The sequence below is a fragment of the Polypterus senegalus genome, chromosome 4 (genome assembly GCF_016835505.1).
Source record: "Polypterus senegalus isolate Bchr_013 chromosome 4, ASM1683550v1, whole genome shotgun sequence".
NCBI classification, from domain to species: Eukaryota; Metazoa; Chordata; class Cladistia; order Polypteriformes; family Polypteridae; genus Polypterus; species Polypterus senegalus.
Genome location: NC_053157.1, coordinates 149,506,759 through 149,528,598, shown reverse-complemented (window position 1 = coordinate 149,528,598; position 21,840 = coordinate 149,506,759). Strand labels below are relative to the sequence as shown.

Below are 21,840 nucleotides of genomic sequence, written 5' to 3'. Positions count from 1 at the left end.
ATTTTCCTAATGTCTGTAGACTTTTCTTTACTTACTCCTGTCCAGACACGTGTTTGTTAGGTTAAGTTGTGAATCTAAACTGGTACAGTCAGACTGATTATGGGTGTGATGAATCTTTCTTGTGATGGACTGGGGTCTCATAAATGTTTTAATTCTGCTTTGTGATCAATGTTCCAGGATAGGCTGTGGCTCCCATGTCCATGTACTGGATTAAGCTAGATTTACACCTAATCGATTACAGCCATATGCAGAGAAGAAAGAGTCCAATAGAAATAACTGCATTTAAGCTTGGTGATTTATTCATAGTTTTGATGTGCAAGATAATTAAGCATGCAGCATTTCCCTCCCAACTCATTTAGAAATAACTAACACTGACTATTAGAATACCTCTAGCACCACAATGATGATGTAGGCACACAGGGTTTAGACACTCTGTGAGTCACAATCAAAACCTGCAAAAATATGTTGCTGAATTCTTTAATTCAGGACACATTTACAGAACCCTTCAGAAGACACTAACGCTTCTTTACACCAAAGAAATATGGTCCAGTTACAGAATGTTTAATAGAATGGCTGACATTCCTAGGAGATGGTCATCATCACAAAATCACTCTTAAGAAAAACAGAATAAAATTTTGTATGAAGTCACCAAGAACGTCCAGGGTCTAATGGTTTCTCTCGTTTTGCCTTTGGTCAAAATTCATGGTTCTGGGTTTAGAAAAACATGACATAGATAGATAGATAGAATTCTATACCACATGGATTGGCACCCGAGTGCAGCAGGTGACACCTCAGCACCACACTGGAACAGTGTGAGGTTTTTCATGCACGAGAGAGAGAGAGACACACATGTGAGAGAGAGAGACAGACAGACGCAAGACAGAGAGAGAGACAGACAGACAGACGCGAGAGAGAGAAGAACCATCAGCTCAGTTGTGATCACATGATGCTCAGCAGACAAAGTGTATCCATACTACTCGTATTGCAAGACCTCGCTCATTTATCAAGTCAAAATTTATCAAAAATTTTAGCTCGTCTTGCAAAACACTTATAAACCAAGTTACTTGAAAACCGAGGTTCCACTGTATATAATATAATTTCTGTACAACGTCCGCCATGTTGAACTTTCTTATTTATGGCCCGATCTTCACGGAATTTGGTAGGCGACTTCCCTGCACTAACCGAAACCGATGTACATACTTATTTCAGTGGTATGACGCCACTGTCGGCCGCCATATTGAACTTTTCAACGTCATTAATTCTCCAACTTCCCGTGTAGGTAGAAGGCTGACCCCATCTTCACGAAATTTGGTAGGTGGCTTCCCTGCGCTAACCAAAACCGATATACGTACTTATTTCGGTGGTACAATGCCACTGTCAGCCGCCATATTGAATTTTCCAAACATCACTAATTCTCCAACTTCCTGTGTCGGTAGAAGGCTGAAATTTGGCAGGCTCATTCCTTACAGCTTACTTACAAAAGTTAAGCAGTTTTAATTTCGAAATTCTACTCGTAACGGTCATAACGGTCAACAATGTCCACCATGTTGAACTTTCTTATTCATGGCCCCATCTTCACGAAATTTGGTAGGCGGCTTCCCTGCGCTAACTGAAACCAATGTACGTACTTATTTGACAGATGCCGAATGTCTCTTCAACACAAGTCCTACAAATACTAATTGAAAAAAACCATGAAACTCAAACCAATTATGACAGCAGCAACCCAAGCTGTGAGATTTGAAACAAGATTACTGTTCACATGGCCAACTGTAAGTTGCATGCTCTAGAGTAAGCTCAGCGCACAGCTTGGTCATGTTACAACTGGAGGGCCGAACTCACAATGTGGCATACAAAGAGATCCTTAACAAATAATTATTGGTATATTTTCCCTCAGTTTAAAAAGGTTTAATTTTCTTCTTAATAAAAATTTTAAGGCAGTACTTGCAGCTGAAGCTAGGTATTTTGCTAGTGTATATATATATATATATATATATATATATATATATATATATATATATATGTGTGTGTCTATGTATATATGTACATATGTATGTATATATGTATGTCTATATGAATATATATATGTTTATGTGTGTGTATATATATATATATACATACTGTATATATACAGTATATATATTTATATATATATATATATATATATATATGAGACAGCAACACTCATAACAGTGACAAAACAATTACATTGACAATCATGTTACGCTATTTTCAAAATGTTTCCTTTTCTTTTTCATTACTTCTTTAACACACTACTTCTCCGCTGCGAAGCGCGGGTATTTTGCTAGTCTAGAAAATAAGAATAAACTGACATGGCAAAATGAAAACACTAACACACCATAAAATTAAAGAAGATCTCTTATTGGTAAGGACTGGTTTTAAATTAAGTAAACGGGATGGAACAAAAACCTGAAGTCATTACGGCCCTCCAGGACCAACTTTGCAAATCCCTGCTTTAGATTTCATATCAGTTCCTAATTTGCTTAATCCAGACCAGGGTCTCTCGGGGCTGGAGTCTAACCCAACAAGCACAAGGCACAAGACAGGGTGCCAGTCCATTGCAGGGCAAATACACACTAGGGACAATTTAGCGTCACCAATTCACCTAACCTGCATATTTTTTGGACAGTGGAAGGAATTCAGAACACCCAGGGGAAACCTATGCAGAAACACAGGGAGAAGATGCAAACTCCACACAGGGAGGACCTGCGACCTAAACTGTAAATTTAGAAGCACATTATAGGATAGCAACCTCACCTCTTAAGACCCCCAGCAGATCAAACATCATTCAGCCATTTTCTAACCCACTTCGTCCACAGCAGGGTCATGGGTGGGGCTGCAGCCTATCCCAGCTAGCACAGGACGCAAGGCAGGAACAAACCCTATACAGGGCATCAGTCCAGACACACACACCAAACATACACTTTAGTTTAGTGTCACCAATACACCTAACCTGCATATCCTTGCACAGTGGAAGAAAAGTGGAGCACTTGGAGGAAACCCATGCAGACACAAGGAGAACATGCAAACTCCACACAAGGATGACACGGGATGCAAACCCTGGTCTCGTTCCTGTGCGGCTACCATTAGACCATCATGCTGCACTCCCTGCTTTGGGGTTTGAAAAATAAACTGTTCATTTAGAAGGACATCGCAGGTTTGCAACCTCAGCACCCAAGGCCTTCAGCAGACCAAAGGTCAACATTCATATTCATTTGAGTCTCTTTACACTGCAAGTACTTTGCTAAGTATGTTTAAAAATTCTTATGGCAATGGGAAGAGGCAAATGAGGATTAAAAACACAAACCTCCTCAATTTGCCGAAGATAAGTACTACACATAATGTGAGGTATCCTTTCTAAAGAACTCGACCTGAGTTCCTGCACAATGCTTTGAATTAATTATTCTTCACATAAAGACAGAGTGAGGTCTTTGTGTTCTGAAAAAGGGCCTTGTTTATCCCAAGGGTATATGCAGTGCAGCACATGGCCCCTCATAAAGCATCCAGAAGCTTCTAATAAAGCAGCTGAAGCTCTGAGAAAAAGTAAAAGTCGTGCCTGGGTGGACACAAAGATGCAGAGTTGCCAAGCGGCAGCGTGTCCTGAACTGCACTTTCCGCTTTTCCTGCTTTGAGTTTAAAATATACAAACAGGAGTCCGTCATAAGTCCTTTAAGCACCACAGAGCCCAGTTAACTGACAGTATATATGAATATTTTCTCAGGCACACTCTGTCCAGGTTGATTCTGCCTTGTGTGTAATGCTGCCAGGATGGATTCTGGCCACAGTGACTCTAAATTGGATTAAGGACTTGTCACAATAGATGATTGGATTATCTCAGCTGGGCTGTTTAATGTCCATTTATCATAAAATTCGAAACTGTGGATGGTATGAGAAGTACAATCATTACTCTATTGTGCCATCATTCTAAACCTAAACGGTAAGTTTGTCACTTTCATTATGTTACACCAAGCCTTTACTCCTTCACACTGCCCAAAGTAATTAAAGAGATAACATTGGGCACTATTTCAGCCAGAACTTGTGTTTACTTTGCATTCAGATTTAGAGGTTCCTCCATTAATTTCAATATTCTGGAATCGATCCTCTTCCTACACTACGCATGTTTTAAAACTAGCCATTGACATACAGTATGCACAGCTCAGCATTAGAATACCCCATCAGAAATCAATACACACACTGCTTTAGAAGTAAAAACCAACATCAACTTGACTGAAAGCTTATCAATAATATTTCTGAGGCAAGCTGTCCTTCATGGTGACCAAATAAAGGCCTTAATTTAGATATGCTCTTAATTCTTTTTTTTTGTCTTGCTTTTCAAAGCGACCTTACGACATTCATTCCAGCACCCCGGTGGATGAAATCCTTAATCTATTCCGTGCGGAGCGAGTACACTATTCTTCAACCTGGTCAAAAGGCATGGTGTCATTGCTTAGAAAGGTCAGTAACAACAAATGCCCAGAGCACAGCTAATGTCTGATTCCACTGATATCACCTTCTGAAAATCAGAAAACCAACAGCTTGGTCAGATATTAAATGAGTTAAGATAGATTACTTTCCATGTTAAACCAAAGATTTTGACATTTATCTAGAATGAAGCCATCCATCTAACCTTTTAAATATCAAGTCTGTGCTTTTGTCATCCGCAAAGCTATCAAAAAAGAGAAATGTTTTGTGTGAAATGAAATTGTGAGCATTGTTTGCCAAAAACATTTGGGAGGGAATATTAAAATTAAGAGGACATTCACCTCATTCTCCCATATAGTATGTACTGATTTTAATTGGGAAAGTTTTGCCATATTTTTTTTGGATAAAAAGAGAATGTTACAAATAGCAAAAGCGATCCTTTTAATCCCTAAGTGTAACCTGACAACTAAAAGTGTCTAAAGCTGAGAATCATATAAGCAGTTCCCTTTTTTATCTCTGTAATATGTCATATGCAGACTTATCTGTTTTTAAAAGCCTTATTATGACTAAAATAGAGAACATATTTGAATCATTTGCAAGTGGGGAATCTGATAAGATGCATAAAAGTTGCTTCTGTCTTAATTAATATCTAAGGACCAGCAGCCATCACATCTTGTTCATAAAATGCCATAGGGGGTCTTTCTTTTCAAGCTGCATTTTCTATCTTATCTACTGTTTTTGCTCTCCACAGATTTATTGATGCTTCTCTGCAATACATTAATGACAGAGAATGATATTTCAAAAGGCTCCATATATTTATTTCTTTAGTGACTGCATTCTTCTTATTATTGATATGCTATTTTCAAACATTGTGCTATTTTACTGATACATGGGAATAAGGAAGCACTTACAACTTTTGCATTTATTTATTATTCTACATACAGCTTCTTGCCAAAGACCCAGAATGTCGACTTTCAAGTGTTGCAGACATCCAGAGTTTGCCCTACCTGGCTGATGTGAACTGGGATGCTGTTTTAGAAAAGACTGTTTCTCCTGGATTCATACCAAATGTAGGTAATGGCCAAAGTCACTAGTAATGGAGCAGGACGATGTATAGCCTGTGGGATGCTGTAATTTTTGGAAGTATGCACGACAGAATTATGACATTGTGACGAGTTTTCAGGGATGGTAATGTACAACATTTCTCCATGGAGAGTGACAAGAGTTTTTTGGTTAATGTGTGTTAGTGTGTATTCAGAATTGTGTAACCGTCTTTAGTTTTTCTCTTTATAATTATTATAGACCAGTATCGGCCAGCTCTTCTTTCCTCCACCCTAGCTGCCCGCTTCTTCTCTTCTTTCATCGGCATCTTTTCACGTTAAAACTGATTAAGTCATTGTTTGTGTTGCAATTAGTACATTTTCCTTAATTTTTCACTTAAGTTGGCACTTAAGTTTTCAATCTGTCGCATCTTTTAATGTTAAATCTGATTAAGTCAGTGTTTGTGTTACAATTATGTTTTAATTAATTTTTCACTTAAGCTGGCACTTAAGTCTTCAATCTACCTCAAGAATGATTTAAGATATGAAGAGGTAGAGCGAAGGAGGTGGGAATGAGATTGGCGCCCATACACAAGTACTGAATGGCCGCCCTTCTGGCTGCTGCCAAAAGTTGATTCTACAATAAAATAAAATAAAAACAAAAAGAGGAATAACCTTGGAGGTCATTCATCACCCCGAAAGCGGATAGTAGACATCACGTAGTATATGTGTACCAAATTTCAGGTCAATAGGTCAAAAAATTTGTGAGCTACAGGTGATTTAATATCCTAGATAGGCAAACGAACAGGCACACTAGCGTATTATATACAAAGACCAGCAATGATATATACTGTAATTCGGGGGGTCATAACAGACATGAGTTTTGAGGTCATTCCTTGTAATTCATACAAGACAGTGTTGTATGATCAAAATGTTGGTTATTTATTTAGCTAAAACAGTTGTGTAGGAGAAAATGGAACACTTACACTACCAAGAGATCTGTTGTGAGGAGTTCCACTAACCTAGAGGTGTTCTGCTGAGGTTGATCATCAGTCTATCTTATCTTCCTGTCATTTCATTTTGAAAAATCACTGAATCCAATGATAGAATCTTCATGACACCAGTTAATAACACACACGTATGCACTCACTCACGCACACATTGGGCCAATTCAGAGTCCCCATTAAGCCTAATGGAAAACCAGAAACGGCAGAGAAAAACTGATGAGAAGAACAAGAGGACTCCACAAGGAAGACGACTAAGCTGAGATTTGACGGCAAGGACTCTGGAGCCGTGGGAGAACAGCACTAACTATTTTCAGCAACAAGTGGTCAGATCACGACTGACTCTTAATTCATGCGGTGAGACTAAGCACTGCAGTTTGACTGCTACATTACACCGAACGCTGGCAGGAACGTTTTTAACTAACCACGACGCTAAGAAAAAGCAGGTATAAAAAAACAGAAGGATTCACAGATGATACACAAGATAGTTTCGCTTCATGAAATGTTCTGAAATAAATACATTTACATTTACTTTCAGCGGAAAAATCATCAAAATATGAAAAGACATACATTTATACATTGGTAGAATGTGATGGATGGATATATCATATACTTTTGTAACATATCTGTGTCTGACTAGCTAAGACTATAGACTAGAATAAAGTCCAGTTTACATTTTACGTAATTCCCATATCTGATTTAATCTGAAATTATCTACGCTTGAGTGGTTATTGCAAACTCAAATCAGTTTCATAGTTAAATCAAGTTTTTTTAATTATTTTTTTTTTTCTAAATCTTAACTGCATGGGAGAGTAGTCAAGTGTTGTGTGTTTTTTTTTAAATAATTTTGTTGTCCTTAACAAATAGTAGAGGCAACCACATATTACGAGAGAGGACCTCTTACACCTCGTCGTATACTCTGTGCCATTTTGAGAGTGTTGTCCAGACTGCACCACTGTGCATGTTTCTGTATTCAGCCAGTGGTCGTCAGCCACAGAGGGGCTTATCTCTTTATGACCCAATGCCATTCCCCACTAATCTCAGCTGCCTGAGCCCATCACCGTTTCAGGCACAGCCAGTAATGGTGTGTGATTAATATCGAGTGTCGTAATTGGGCACCTCCACAAACTGTTGGCCCACAGTCTAAGGTTTTATGTAGCATTCCATGGTGGGTCTCACATCTATAGTGGCCCCAATAAAGAGTAAAATGCAAAAATTATAAATGAGAACAGAAAATTTAAAATCACTACTTAAAATAAAACAAAACTTTACAAATTAAAGTTCAGTGTGTAAAAATTAAGAAAATGGTGCACAAAAATAACATTAAAAATGAGTGAATAAATTACCAAAGCAACAATTTGAGAAATAAACATCAAAATTTGGCCTGAAAATGATTCTTGTAGATGTGGGTTCATCTTTTTTGAAGTGAATCTCTTCTCTCAAGATTTTGCGATGAGATGACACCTGGTCAGATATATTTCTGAGATGCAGAAATGTGCCGTTATTAGAGTGGATTCTGTACAGTTTCTGTATATATATTTGATCAATTGTTACTACTGTACAACTTTTCTTATTACCTTGTTTGATTTTCTCCTTGAAAAATTAGAAAGGAAGATTAAACTGTGATCCTACATTTGAACTGGAAGAAATGATTCTTGAGTCCAAACCCCTTCACAAAAAGAAGAAACGCTTAGCAAAAAGCAAATCAAAAGATGGCACAAAAGAAGCATGTCCTTTGGTGAGTTAAATAGTTTCAGTCGTGCTCTATTCTAGGAAGAACTGACAGTCTGAAAAATAGGAGTTAGATGCACTAAAGCTGAGCAGTAGAACTTCAAATCAGTGTCAGTCATCTGTGTTGCAATTACTAACAGTATATAGACAATAACTTTGGCTAAATCATCATAATCATCATCATCATTAATGGTTTAATGGCCATTTTCCAGGTTTACCCAGGTTAGCCAGTTGCTTCCATATTTTTTCCTACAGAGGAATGGCCCTGGTTATCCATTGGGGAGAGACCAATACTTTTCATATCATTTCACAATGCCTCCAGCCATGTCTTCCTCAGCTTCCCCTTGAGGCTCATCCCCTCCAGCTCCATCATGGTGCACCTCTTTGTCCAATAGCTGCCTATTGCCCCAAATGCCCAAACCACCATAGCGTATTTCACTTCAGTATAACACATAACTCCTTCACACCACAGTTTTCTCATAAGTCAGAAATCATCTTCTTCTTACTCTGTAACACTTCCATACCTTCCCCTGAAACTTCCAGTTCCTGCTGTGCTTCATGTTCTGCTTTCATGGTCCATAAGAGCATACTGCACTCCAAAAAATGAAATCTAAGCAAGTGAAAAGTATTTATATCATGACATTAAATCTTTTTTTTCCTTATTATATTGACTTGTTAAAAGACTTGTATTTACAATTATTTAGCACGTGTTAAGAAATCTTGTCCAGTAATTTTTGCTTACCCCATTCGCTGATTTATTTGCTAAATAAAAGGCAAACAACTCTCATTTAAAGTTTTTTTGTCTAGTTTTTGCATATGCATTTTTTGCAGTGTAGTCCTCACACAGCTTTCATAAACTTTACTATTTGGTGTTAGCAAGACTCCTTTAGAAGTCAGAATGGCGGGCAGCTCATGGAATTTCTTTTAAACACTACTCCCCCATCTATTCCTGCTCTACCCGCAACTTTACCTGAGCTCAATATGTTACCGAGGTAGAAGAACCTACGATTTTCTCCAAGACAACTCCATTGCTGACATCTAAATTCATACGTCCTACATGAGCGTCCTGCACTCCTCCCACACACATTCAACAAATAAAGGCTGCACTTGCCATGTGAAGTGGGGTCCTCCTCGGCACAAGATCCTACCTTGTGTTTGAAGCTGTTGGAACAAGTTACAGGCCTTAGAATGGATCATGTTATTCTGAAGTACTGATGGATGGATTTGCAAACATTTATTTATTTCTGTAGATCTTCAGTTTCTCTTTAACTAACAAGTACAAGTCTGGGATCTTATAAACACCAATGTGAAATTGAATCACATTCATTACAAAAATAAAATTGTAAGTCATACTCATATACTATAATTCTGGAATTCTTTTAACATTTTCTTTCTTTCTTTCTTTCTTTTTCTTTCTTTCTTTCTTTCTTTCTCTCTCTCTCTCTCTCTTTCTTTCTTTCTTTCCTTCCTACACCATGGCCGGACATCTTGTATAAAAGCCTGCCCATCTGCAGCAGTGTCTGGAAACGGTACGGCAGGAGTTCATCATTTTTAACAGAGAAAAGTGAGTCTTCTTCCTCTTATTTGCTCTCTTGATATACTTATTTTTAAACCATCTTGTGTAAAAATTATGCAACATTAGTAGTCCTATACCTGCTACTTAAAGTAATGTACTTGTTTATGAAATAAACATTTGTCTCTGAAAGAATTACAGATGATGAGTTTCAAAAAAGTAAATAAAAACAGACAGCAAATTTAGAATTGTTTTCCTATAATACTGATCACAAATCACTTTCAAAGGAACTAGGCAGCATTACACTGCCTTAAGGTTTTATTGATTATTTAATCTTAAGTGAATTGGAAAGACTATTGCTTTTCCTCATGACAACTGAAAATGTCAGCAGTAGCCTCAAACTAAATCCAGAGTGTAACGGCATTATGTACGTTCAGAGCTAAGCAACAAGTCATCAGTTGACAGGTAAATAATTGTGTGCTTGTCAACTATATTGAGTTGTTATAGAGCTGTAAAGAATTTTCTTCTATTTTACCATTAAAATGAATGTTTTAGTGCACATATTTGAAGACCGTGTTCAATAGCATAAAATAAACAATCACTTCCGTCTCCTTTCATGTTTTAGCTATAATTCTCTTTTCATGCCATCTCTCAGTATTGCCTTAGCAGCTGCCTCTTTTTTTATGGAGCTGAGTATTTGTGCATCCATTTCCACTGACAGAAGGTTTCTGACACTTTCAGGATTTATTAAAGCCATCAGTGTAAAAATGTTTTTGCATTCCAATTGAAAGGAGATTTTTACGTAGTGGAGCTGCACAGGATGAACACCCCACCCAGAGCCGGTGCCTGATATTGTCTCTAAATTGTCTTAGAGAGGTTTTAGAAGATTATATTATATTGTGCTAGACCGATAGATAGATAGATAGATAGATAGATAGATAGATAGATAGATAGATAGATAGATAGATAGATAGATAGATAGATAGATAGATAGATAGATAGATAGATAGATAGATAGATACTTTATATGTTACATGTCATGTAATTAATTACAGTGGTGTGAAAAACTATTTGCCCCCTTCCTGATTTCTTATTCTTTTGCATGTTTGTCACACAAAATGTTTCTGATCATCGAACACATTTAACCATTAGTCAAATATAACACAAGTAAACACAAAATGCAGTTTTTAAATGATGGTTTTTATTATTTAGTGAGAAAAAAAAATTAAACCTACATGGCCCTGTGTGAAAAAGTAATTGCCCCCTTGTTAAAAAATTCAAGTTCAATTTCCGTAGCCACCCCCAGGCCTGATTACTGCCATACTTGTTTCAATCAAGAAATCACTTAAATAGGAGCTGCCTGACACAGAGAAGTAGACCAAAAGCACCTCAAAAGCTAGACATCATGCCAAGATCCAAAGAAATTCAGGAACAAATGAGAACAGAAGTAATTGAGATCTATCAGTCTGGTAAAGGTTATAAAGCCATTTCTAAAGCTTTGGGACTCCAGCGAACCACAGTGAGAGCCATTATCCACAAATGGCAAAAACATGGAACAGTGGTGAACCTTCCCAGGAGTGGCCGGCCGACCAAAATTACCCCAAGAGCGCAGAGACGACTCATCCGAGAGGTCACAAAAGACCCCAGGACAACGTCTAAAGAACTGCAGGCCTCACTTGCCTCAATTAAGGTCAGTGTTCACGACTCCACCATAAGAAAGAGACTGGGCAAAAACGGCCTGCATGGCAGATTTCCAAGACGCAAACCACTGTTAAGCAAAAAGAACATTAGGTCTCGTCTCAATTTTGATAAGAAACATCTCAATGATTGCCAAGACTTTTGGGAAAATACCTTGTGGACTGATGAGACAAAAGTTGAACTTTTTGGAAGGCAAATGTCCTGTTACATCAGGCTTAAAAGGAACACAGCATTTCAGAAAAAGAACATCATACCAACAGTAAAATATGGTGGTGGTAGTGTGATGGTCTGGGGTTGTTTTGCTGCTTCAGGACCTGGAAGGCTTGCTGTGATAGATGGAATCATGAATTCTACTGTCTACCAAAAAATCCTGAAGGAGAATGTCCGGCCATCTGTTCGTCAACTCACGCTGAAGCGATCTTGGGTGCTGCAACAGGACAATGACCCAAAACACACCAGCAAATCTACCTCTGAATGGCTGAAGAAAAACAAAATGAAGACTTTGGAGTAGCCTAGTCAAAGTCCTGACCTGAATCCAATTGAGATGCTATGGCATGACCTTAAAAAGGCGGTTCATGCTAGAAAACCCTCAAATAAAGCTGAATTACAACAATTCTGCAAAGATGAGTGGGTCAAAATTCCTCCAGAGCGCTGTAAAAGACTCATTGCAAGTTATCGCAAACGCTTGATTGCAGTTATTGCTGCTAAGGGTGGCCCAACCAGTTATTAGGTTCAGGGGGCAATTACTTTTTCACACAGGGCCATGTAGGTTTGGATTTTTTTTTCTCCCTAAATAATAAAAACCATCATCTAAAAACTGCATTTTGTGTTTAATTGTGTTATATTTGACTAATGGTTAAATGTGTTTGATGATCAGAAACATTTTGTGTGACAAACATGCAAAAGAATAAGAAATCAGGAAGGGGGCAAATAGTTTTTAACACCACTGTATATTTATATAGCACATTTTCAAACACACTCAAAGAGCTTTAGATAGACATTGGGAACCAATGTAACCACCACCAACGTATACCATCCACCTAGATGATGCGATGGCAGCCATTATTGTGGCAGTACACTCACCACACATGAGATATCAGGTGGTGAACTGGTGAGATAATTAGCCGGTTAGGGACAGGGGATGATTAGGGGGCCAGAATGATTATTCAGTCATAGATAGGAACTCATGGAAATACATTTTTTTTTTGGTTATATTATTTTAATAGTGCAAGGTAAACAACTTTGTTTTCGCATGTCTCTCTTACATACAGTGTCTCTTGTAGGAGCATTTATTTGTAATTTTATAGCATTGAGGTTTGGTAATTATGCACATAGCTACATTCTGCTAATTACAAAAGCAATGCAATACAATATGTTGTAAAATAAGAGTCATTAAAATAAACCTCAATTCCCTTCTGTCATCCCTAATGTGCACTAAAACATTTTGCAGCTAAATGCGAGGTGCCTGGAATGACAGTTAGCGGCTTCTACTTTAAGTTTACTGTTCAGGGCTTTCTCTTTGAAGATAAGTGCAGAGGTCTGAGGGCCTCAGGTTCTTGTTCAGCAGTGAGATTATTGTGCTACTGACAGATGGTGCAGCCATTGTGGTTGGGTTAACTCCAGACCAAGCTTTCAGTGGCCTTTTCCTCATCAATAGTTAAGCACTCCAGTGCTGTTTTTTATTTAACAATCCCTTACCACTTCTTTTTTTATCGAAAGCATGAAGCAGTGAGATCTTATGTAAAATAGACCAAAACGAGCTCAGCCAGAGAACTGCTGTGAACTGGAGATTCACAATCTAAAAAGTGTGGGGAACAGCCCGGACACAGACAGGCAGACATGTTGGTTCACCACACACGTTTATTTACAATACTATTTACAGTGCACAACCCAGTGCCTCACAACCAATCACCACTTTCAGTCCTGGCCAACACAATGCCTTTACAGTCTTCAGACCACCTCCACTCCTCTCCTCCGAGCTCCGTCCACTTCCACCCAATTCTTCCTAATGAATGGAGAGAGGCGGCCCCTTTTATGCACCTCCGGATGGGCTCCAGGTGCTTCCTGAGGAGCCTCCGCCGACACACCCCCGTGTGGCGGAAGCACCAGCTGTGTAGCTGGAAGCCCTCTGGGTGTCACTGCTCTTCTTCCCCCCAGTACTTCCTGGTGTGGCTTAAGTGCTGAGGTCCAGGGCTCCTAAGGCATTGGGGCGCCCCCTGGCAGTGACCATGGGCCCCTACAGGGTTGGGCTTCCAAGCTCTCTACCCGTGGCCCAGAGTACAACCAGGGCGGTTGCCCCCTCGTGGTCTGGAGGAGGCGTAAGCCCTCCTCTGGTCCTGCTGGGTGTCCTGGCTGGGTACCACCCTCCAGCCGTCCACCACAGTTCCCCACCACAAGCTGAGACCCCTAGGGGCCAGCGGCCCATCCCACAAGGACTGGTCTTCCTCGGCGGAAGGCTGACAAGCTCCAGTCCTGGGCCCGGTCTTGCAGAATAAAAAACAGAACAAAGGGCGGAGACGTTGCCCTGACACCACCACTCGGCACCTCTCTGCCTCAAACAGGGGCAACGCTCCCCCCTCTGACCGGAACCCTGGTGCCTGCATCCTCGGCCTCCCCTCCGAGACCTCCGTGCCCCCCTGTGCTTAGACATTGGACGGGACTGCACACACACCCGTCGCAGAGGGCAGCCCTTCACTGGATGTGTGCACCCAGCAGCACACTCCTTCCTATCAGAGGAACCGGCATTCTCCCCTCAATTCCTCCTGTCACTCTGGGACGCCATGACAGTCTGAGTCTCCTTATTGCACAAAAAGAGACTTCCTCCCATCTGCATCCCTGTAGAGCGACGCGAGACTGCCGCTGACTTGGGGGGTAGGGCGCTAGGACCTGGAGCACACAACAGCCCGTGTCCTGCCAGCCCTCTCGCTGTCTCTCCCCTCATCACGCACACAGCCTTCAGCGCCGCATCCACAGTCAGAGAACTGCCTACTCGATGCCGATCTTTTGTATCACAGCCAATTTCGGCAGATTCTCCCTTATGCTTTATGGGGACGGCTTCGCTTACCTTCCCCCCCGCATCCATCAGGTTGAAATCTCCAGCGCCGTGCTAATCCGCACACTGTCGCAGCATCTTCACGGACGCGATCGCATTCACCTCCAGCTCCTTCAGTCCTTTACGGATGACGCGTATCACCTGCAAGAGCGACTCCGTGGGCTGCAGGCATTCCTCCAGCTCACGCAGAGCCGCCGGCAAGCATAAATGGTTATCCGACCGCTGCCCTACCTTCCAGTCAGGCCGATCCGCCGGCCACCCCCTGCAGGGCCCTTCCTCCGGCCCCATCGGGTCCTTCTTAAGCATGGGACTGACATTCCCGAGGCCCACCTCCGTCCAATCATCGGCGAGCACACCAGACACACCAACCAATCCCGTGCCCACCTCGGAGCGAGACTTCTGGTCCTCGACCATATTGGCTCTCTTTCTCCTGGTGCGGTGACGTGGCTCCAAGCAGCTTCGCAGCTGCTGCGGCCTGTCGCGCTGCAGAGACGACAGCCCAAGGATCGGCACACTGTTGTCACTGACGCGGATCCGGACAGTCCCTGCCTGCAACACAAAAAGTAATTGTGCCCCCGCAGGGCTGTTCGTCATGGGGCAGGAGACTTACCTCCCGGGTCCCGTCTCTCTGTGGCGCCATCCTCGCTGCACTGCCGTCCAGGACGTCCGCAGCGACCGTGGGCCTGTAGGGGCCCGCTGCAGTCCGGCAATGTCCTTTGTTGTCTCCCCGCACCAGGGGAATACAGTCCTTTGGTGGACCGGTTGCGGTCCACGAGGCGATTCGCTCCCGCGAGGTTGTGCGTGCACCGCTCACACATGTGTGGGCTAACCTGCTGTTCCGGACTGCCCACAAAATTATTTTTTTGGGGTCCCTGCCTTGTATCAGGCAGAGAGTCCCATCTGGGATGCCATTGTGGGGAACAGCCCGGACACAGACATGTTGACATGCGGCCTCTTTTATGCACCTCCGGATGGGCTCCAGGTCTTTCCTAAGGAGCCTCCGCTGACACACCCCCGTGTGGCGGAAGCACCAGCTGTGTAGCCGGAAGCCCTCCGGGTATCCCTGCTCTTCTTCCCCCCAGCACTTCCTGGTGTGGCGGAAGTGCTGAGGTCCAGGGCTCCCAAGGCAATGGAGCACCCCCTGGCGGTGACCACGGGCCCCTACAGGGTTGGGCTTCCAAGCCCTCTACCCGTGGCCCCCAGTACAACCAGGGCGGTCGCCCCCTCGTGGTCTAGTGTAGGTGTAAGCCCTCCTCCGGTCCTCCTGGGCATCCCAGCTGGGTACCACCCCCAGCCGTCCGCCATAAAAGGTAGATCATGGAGAATGAATACGTCTGCTCCAGACATGCGTGAGGACCACTGACCATCTACATACCAAAGCTTTAGGGAACCTCCAGATGTAGATGTACTTGGCATGATCACTACAAGCCCTGAATAAGACCCATTACACCCATTAATCCCCCAGGACTGGACATGGGAAAAGCTTAATCTTGTCCATCATGCTCAGCATTTTAACACGACCAGAAGACTGCCTAGGACAAAGCAAAGCAGAAAGTGCAATGCCATGAGTTGTACCAGAGTCCAGGAGACTTCCTTTAATTGTGATTACTGTTTATTCTTAATGTTACGTAGAGTATGCCCCCTTTTAAATGAAACCTGAGAATGATAGCAACCTCCAAAGGAACAGTGTGATAGTCTAAAAAGTATGGTCAAGTGGAGCTTCTTTCATTGTTTTAACAGTTTATGTCAGTATTTTTATTGATAGAGCCATAAAAGTTCCTTTTGTTTTTTAAGCCACATCAAAATAATGGGATTGTGTTTTTCTTTTTTTTTTTGTACAACACAGTAATGGAAAAATGCAAATGCTTTTATCTTCTTCACTATAATGCATTGCAGGATAAAGCACAGTCATTTCGAGTGTAATCTGACAGCATATGATCAATGGATACATAGAAATTAGAAAATTACATATCTTCTATTTATGTGATCTTAAAAAAATGTTATTTTAGCATTTCGATTAATTTTACATGCTTTCTGCTACAAAGTGCCATTAATCTGAAGCTTCTGAATACAGAGATCATATCAATACAATTCAACAGATATATTACTATGCCTTTGTTAAGAAGCTGAAGAGATTTTAAAAGTAAGGTGATCATTTTGTGTTTATATTCCAAATAAGAGAAAACTAGTTCTGAGAAGGACACGTGAAACCTGAGAAGTGAATCTGAATGGCTTCTTGGCTTCTAATTTTGGAACAGATACCAGACTTGAAGTTTTAAACCTCTCTTTGCTTTTCAGCCTTAAAAAACTGACTGACACTCCGACTGAAGATGTTTTATTAGCCTTTTCACAATTTTTGTTTTCCAGATTGAGAAAAAAAGCACAAAGCATTGAGGTTGACAGTTCTGACACAGAATCTTCCAATCCAATGCAGGAGAAAGTGCAAGATGGTCATAACAACAACACCCTCCTGCCAACTGACAACAATGCTGTCTACTGTAGTTAATTAGGAAAGTAATGACTAACACAGGTGCCAGAATATTCCGAGGCTTGGAATTCTTCTCTTTTTACTTTGAACCTGCCTTCTTTTCCAAACCTGTCCACCGACAGGCAGCACCCACCGTTAGGGTGCATGCATTATTATAAGCCTGTTGAAATGGCCATCGAGCAAAGTCTGTTTTGCTGTTTGTCAAAGTGGACCACAGCCTATTTGTCGCAGTGATGAGCAGAGTTTGGTTTGGAAAAGAATGGCGGATTTAAGAAACTTTTTTTTTTATCTAGCCTTAAAACATTAGTCCATGATGTCATCCAGACCACCCTGTGTGCCATGGGTGTTCATGGCATCAGTTAACTGTGCTCTAATGACCTCTATCTGTGCAGCGCCAAAAGGTATTTTTTTAATTCTTACTTATGTGTTTATTTTTACCATACCAAATATTAGGGAACAAATGGCAGCAGTGTACAAATTAAAGAGGTGAAATATAGAACCAGATGAGTGGGATTCTATGTCCTCCACTCAGCTTGAATGTAATGTAGCAAAATACATTATACGTTTAAAAATTTTTGTTCTTTTTAGGTAAGCACAAGAAATTCTTAAGAAAATGAGTAAAGCAAATGCAGCTATCAGCCCTCTCGTTTTTCATTTTATTATATTTTCTACATCATGGGTTGTTCCCCATAAGCATTTTATGAACCCAAAGGGTTTAAAATAACATTTAGCATGATTATGTTATGTCTGTTATCTGAATTGTTCCATAGAAACTGATGTATGAAGCTTCGATGTCTGCACCATTTCTTACAAAGCTCATTGTGTGCCTCATGTTGTTGAGTACAGTGTGTTTTGGGCTTCACCTACATTATGTTTCTCTTTTCTGTCTAACAATGTGAAATTCCATAGGCCGGTTTAGCCCACGTATCACATATATTTTTCACTGCATTGGGTCAAGTTCTGACTCGGCTCATGCTAGTAGCGCTGCTGCTGGTCACTGCTGCTTCTGGGTACTCACATGTAGACAAAGCTATACAGCCTGCTGACTAAATACATGCTGCAGGCTGACGCTTAATGAAGGCATTCAGTCAGTCAGAGGTAGGATCTTTAGGAAAATGACAAAACAAAGCAAACACAAACACTACTGTACTGGGTTGTGTTATATCATGAGAACATCACATCGTCCCACCATTCATTTTCTGTAGTCAGTCAGGGTTCTGAAAAGTGAAAGGCCATCATCACAGCATTGAACAGAAGTGAGAACAAACTCTGGATAGAACATTTGTCCATTGCAGGGTAGATTCACGCACTCACACATGTAGTGTTACTGTAGCTGTTAGCTGACATAACACACAGCACTGGGATATGACAGGACACCTGATTACCCTAGTGAAAGCCTCACAGACACACAAAGAATGCACAAACTCCACACTTAGCACCTGGGCAGCAGCACTAAGACTTTCCCACCATGCTGCCTGAGATCTAACTTAACACAGCCTAACATTCTCCAACCTACTTAAGTCAGTCGAGTGTCACATGTAGCCAGAGCTTCTTCAACGATCATGAGGCAGGAACCCACTCTACTCAACTGTAAGGCCCACTCATGCACATGCCCACCAACATTTAACTCAGGACCAGCTTAGAATCATAAGTAAATCTACCACTCATGTCTTTGTGATGTGGGAGGAACACCCAAGTACCCACAGGCATATTCAGAACATGAAAACGGGCTTCAAAAAGGGTGCTGAAGCCCTGTGGCATCACTGCTCGTGATTGGACCACCATGCCACCCACATCTAATTTAGCACAACTTAAGATTCCCGGATCAGTTTAATCTAGTTCAAGGTCACATGTAGCTGGAGGCTGTCCTGGCACTAAGAGGTGCCAGCCTTAGACTGGGCACCAGTACACGACAGGGCCTAAGTCTAATTTATGTCTTTCTAAATTAAATTACTAGTATCTACTTCTACTGGTGTCCTTTCTTGTGCTCAGCGGTACAGAGATAGGGTCGCAACCTTACAATATACTATGGGGAATTAGTAAATGGATGGATGAGTAACTTTTTTACATTATATCAACTGCAACAAATGTCCAGCATTGGCAGCTATAGTCTACATCTGAATGACAAAGGGGGCTGCGTCGAGTTCTCCTTTCCTTGTTTGACTTCATAAAGCTGCTTCTAATTCCATACTCTTTTCATAACTAGCATAACTCAGAAAAATATCAACATACTCTACAGTTAAGTTAGACTAATACAGTATGAGAAAATCAAAACAGAAATTAAGTCTTAGGTACAATTTTACTCTGGGATGGGTGGCTAAAAATGAAATACATACAAACAACCAAGAGGTCTGTTGGACAAATTATGAGGGAGTTCATGGGAAATGAAAAAGAAAGATTTCGGATGATAAAAGTCCAGAGCCCAGAAGTTAAGTCACAGTCAGTACATTCCACACTTACTTCCAAATGGAACTTCCTTAAGACGCGGGCAAAGTGCAAAGTCCTTGTAGAAACCTGGACCTGCTCAGCGCAAGGTGGCTCAAGTGCCTGTCACCGTTAAGTGGACAGAGGAAAGCTGCTGATGTAAAATAAAAAACACACCATGTAAATCATTTTCCATTACAGTGTCACAAGGTGTTATTGGGCACCACGTTTTTTTTTTTTTTTCACTTATGAAATCCACTCCCAGGTATAAACTTGTGAAATGGTGAAGTAACAACGTCATCTTTTATCCAGTTGGCTTCTGGGAAACGGCAGCCAAGCTGTTCAGGGCCGCCTGACACTTAACTGGAAGTCTCTTTGATTTCTTTATCCAGTACAAATCACCGACTCTTAGGGAAGAGGAATCATTTTTTTCTGATAAAGAAAAGAAATTATGTTCAGTGTTGTTAAACTTTTGTGACCATTTTCAACTTTGTAAGGCAAAACAAAATGTCTACTTTAAGAGGCAATAATGCATTTCTTAGTACTAAATGCTCTTGAAAAGTAGGCTAGCATTTGGTCAAAAATTTCTATTAAAACAACAAATTAAAAAGTTTTTGTATTATTAGTGAGATTTGATAGCTTTAAACATTTTAATACAATTTACTGTAATGCACACTCTCTGTCCATTTAGGGTTGTTGGGGATGCTAAAAAAAAAAAAAAAAGTGGTCTTCATATTTGGGCCAGAAACCAATATGATAAACGCTAGTTCAGTTGTAGAAGGAACCATTGAGCTGCATACCAATTGTCTTCAAATGTTGCATGGTAAAAAGCCAGACTGGTGAAGCTGTTATTATGCTCTTTGGCATAGGCTTGCTAATATCCGTCTCACACTGCATGACTTTTCCAGCGGTTTCAATTCGTTGACTTCATTTACCAAATATTAAGAAAATCACAGCTAGTCATGGACAGTTGTAGTTCATGCCAGTGTCTCTCAGTTACGTAGCATGACACCCCCAGCAACTCAGTCATAGCACTTGGCATCTGATTTCACTTCGTCTTAGCCAGCTGCCAGTCCTGAGGTGAGCTCTTGTGTGTCTCTCGATAGCCAATAAGCACTCAAGCAGAAGTTCAAAGTATGAAATGCCGAAAACTAGGAAAGAATTAGAGCATGTAAGACAAAATGCTAAAATCAGAAAAAGTTTTCAGATTCCAACCAGGCTGCTCCATTTAATTGGCAACATAAGTGAACTCAAATAGCTGAGCAAAGTAACCAAGTTAAAATAGCCAGTGCAATTTAAAGTTCTGTCCTTCTTCAGACTCTGCCCTACATTGACGTTCTCTTCCATAGGTGATACTCTTTTATGGAGGAAGAGGCAGGTTCTTCAGAGGCCCTGCTGAAATGGCGTCACACATTTTTTCCGAGATGTATGCTCCTCCATTGTAAGGGTGGAAATAAGACATGAGTTACTGGTTATGCATCACCCCTAGTCTTCCCCTTTTGTGATCCCCAACAAGCCCCCTTGAAACACTCCACATGCTTGTGCGTTTTACATGTGAGAAGAAGGGAAGCAGGTGTTTTGGACTGTAAAGATGGAGAAGAGGCTTGTGGGATGTTGTAGACATCACACACATACATCTGTTTGTTCAAAAAAGTAAAAACAGATTTGCAGAGACTATGGCTAAATTCAACATACCCAGTAAGCTTTTGTTCAGCCTACAGACTTCAGTAACTATGGAAGTTCACGTTGTTCAGCTTTCAAGAAGAGGTGACCTCTCAATATGTTTGTAGTATGTGGTGAAAAGTCGTGAGAGAATCATGAAATCCCTTCTTAATTAAACAGGTTGATGTCTTCAGAACAAGCAAGATTAGAACATTAGAACAATCTGGATGAGAACAGGCCATTCAGCCCAACAAAGCTCACCAGTCCCACTAATTAATTAATTCTTCTAATATAATATCAAGCCCCTAAAGTCCTACTGTCTACCACACCACTTGGTAACTTATTACCAGTGTCTGTGGTTCTCTGCATAAAGAAAAACTTCCTAATGTTTGTGTCAAATTTACCCTTAACAAGTTTCCAACTGTGTCCCCGTGTTCTTGATGAACTCATTTTAAAATACAAGTCTCAATCCACTGTACTAATTCCCTTAATAATTTTGAACACTTCAATCATGTCACCTCTTAATCTTCTTTTGCTTAAACTGTATAGGCTCAGCTCTTTTAATCTTTCTTCATACTTCATCGCCTATAGCCCTGGAATCAGCCTAGTCGCTCTTCCCTCAACCTTTTCTAACACTGCTATGTCCTTTTTGTAGCCTGTAAACCAAAACTGTACACAGTACTCAAGATGAGGCCTCACCAGTGCATTATAAAGCCTGAGCATAATCTTCTTGTTCTTGTATTCTTCACACCGTGCTATATAACCTAACTTTCTGTTAGCCTTCTTAA

General features: G+C 41.0%; 1 protein-coding gene across 2 annotated transcripts in view; it reads left to right on the top strand.

Annotated features, from left to right (window-relative positions):
* The window catches only part of LOC120527722 (serine/threonine-protein kinase 32B-like), a 307,820-nt gene extending 286,490 nt beyond the window's left edge, over positions 1–21,330 (top strand). For both annotated transcript variants that reach the window (XM_039751472.1, XM_039751473.1), the window contains 5 exons: positions 4,357–4,473; positions 5,385–5,510; positions 8,091–8,222; positions 9,715–9,779; positions 16,846–21,330. In XM_039751472.1, the coding sequence (XP_039607406.1) occupies positions 4,357–4,473; positions 5,385–5,510; positions 8,091–8,222; positions 9,715–9,779; positions 16,846–16,984 (579 nt within the window). In that variant the 3' untranslated portion in view covers positions 16,985–21,330. The remainder of the gene's footprint in view (positions 1–4,356; positions 4,474–5,384; positions 5,511–8,090; positions 8,223–9,714; positions 9,780–16,845) is intronic.
* Positions 21,331–21,840: the final 510 nt, after the last annotated feature.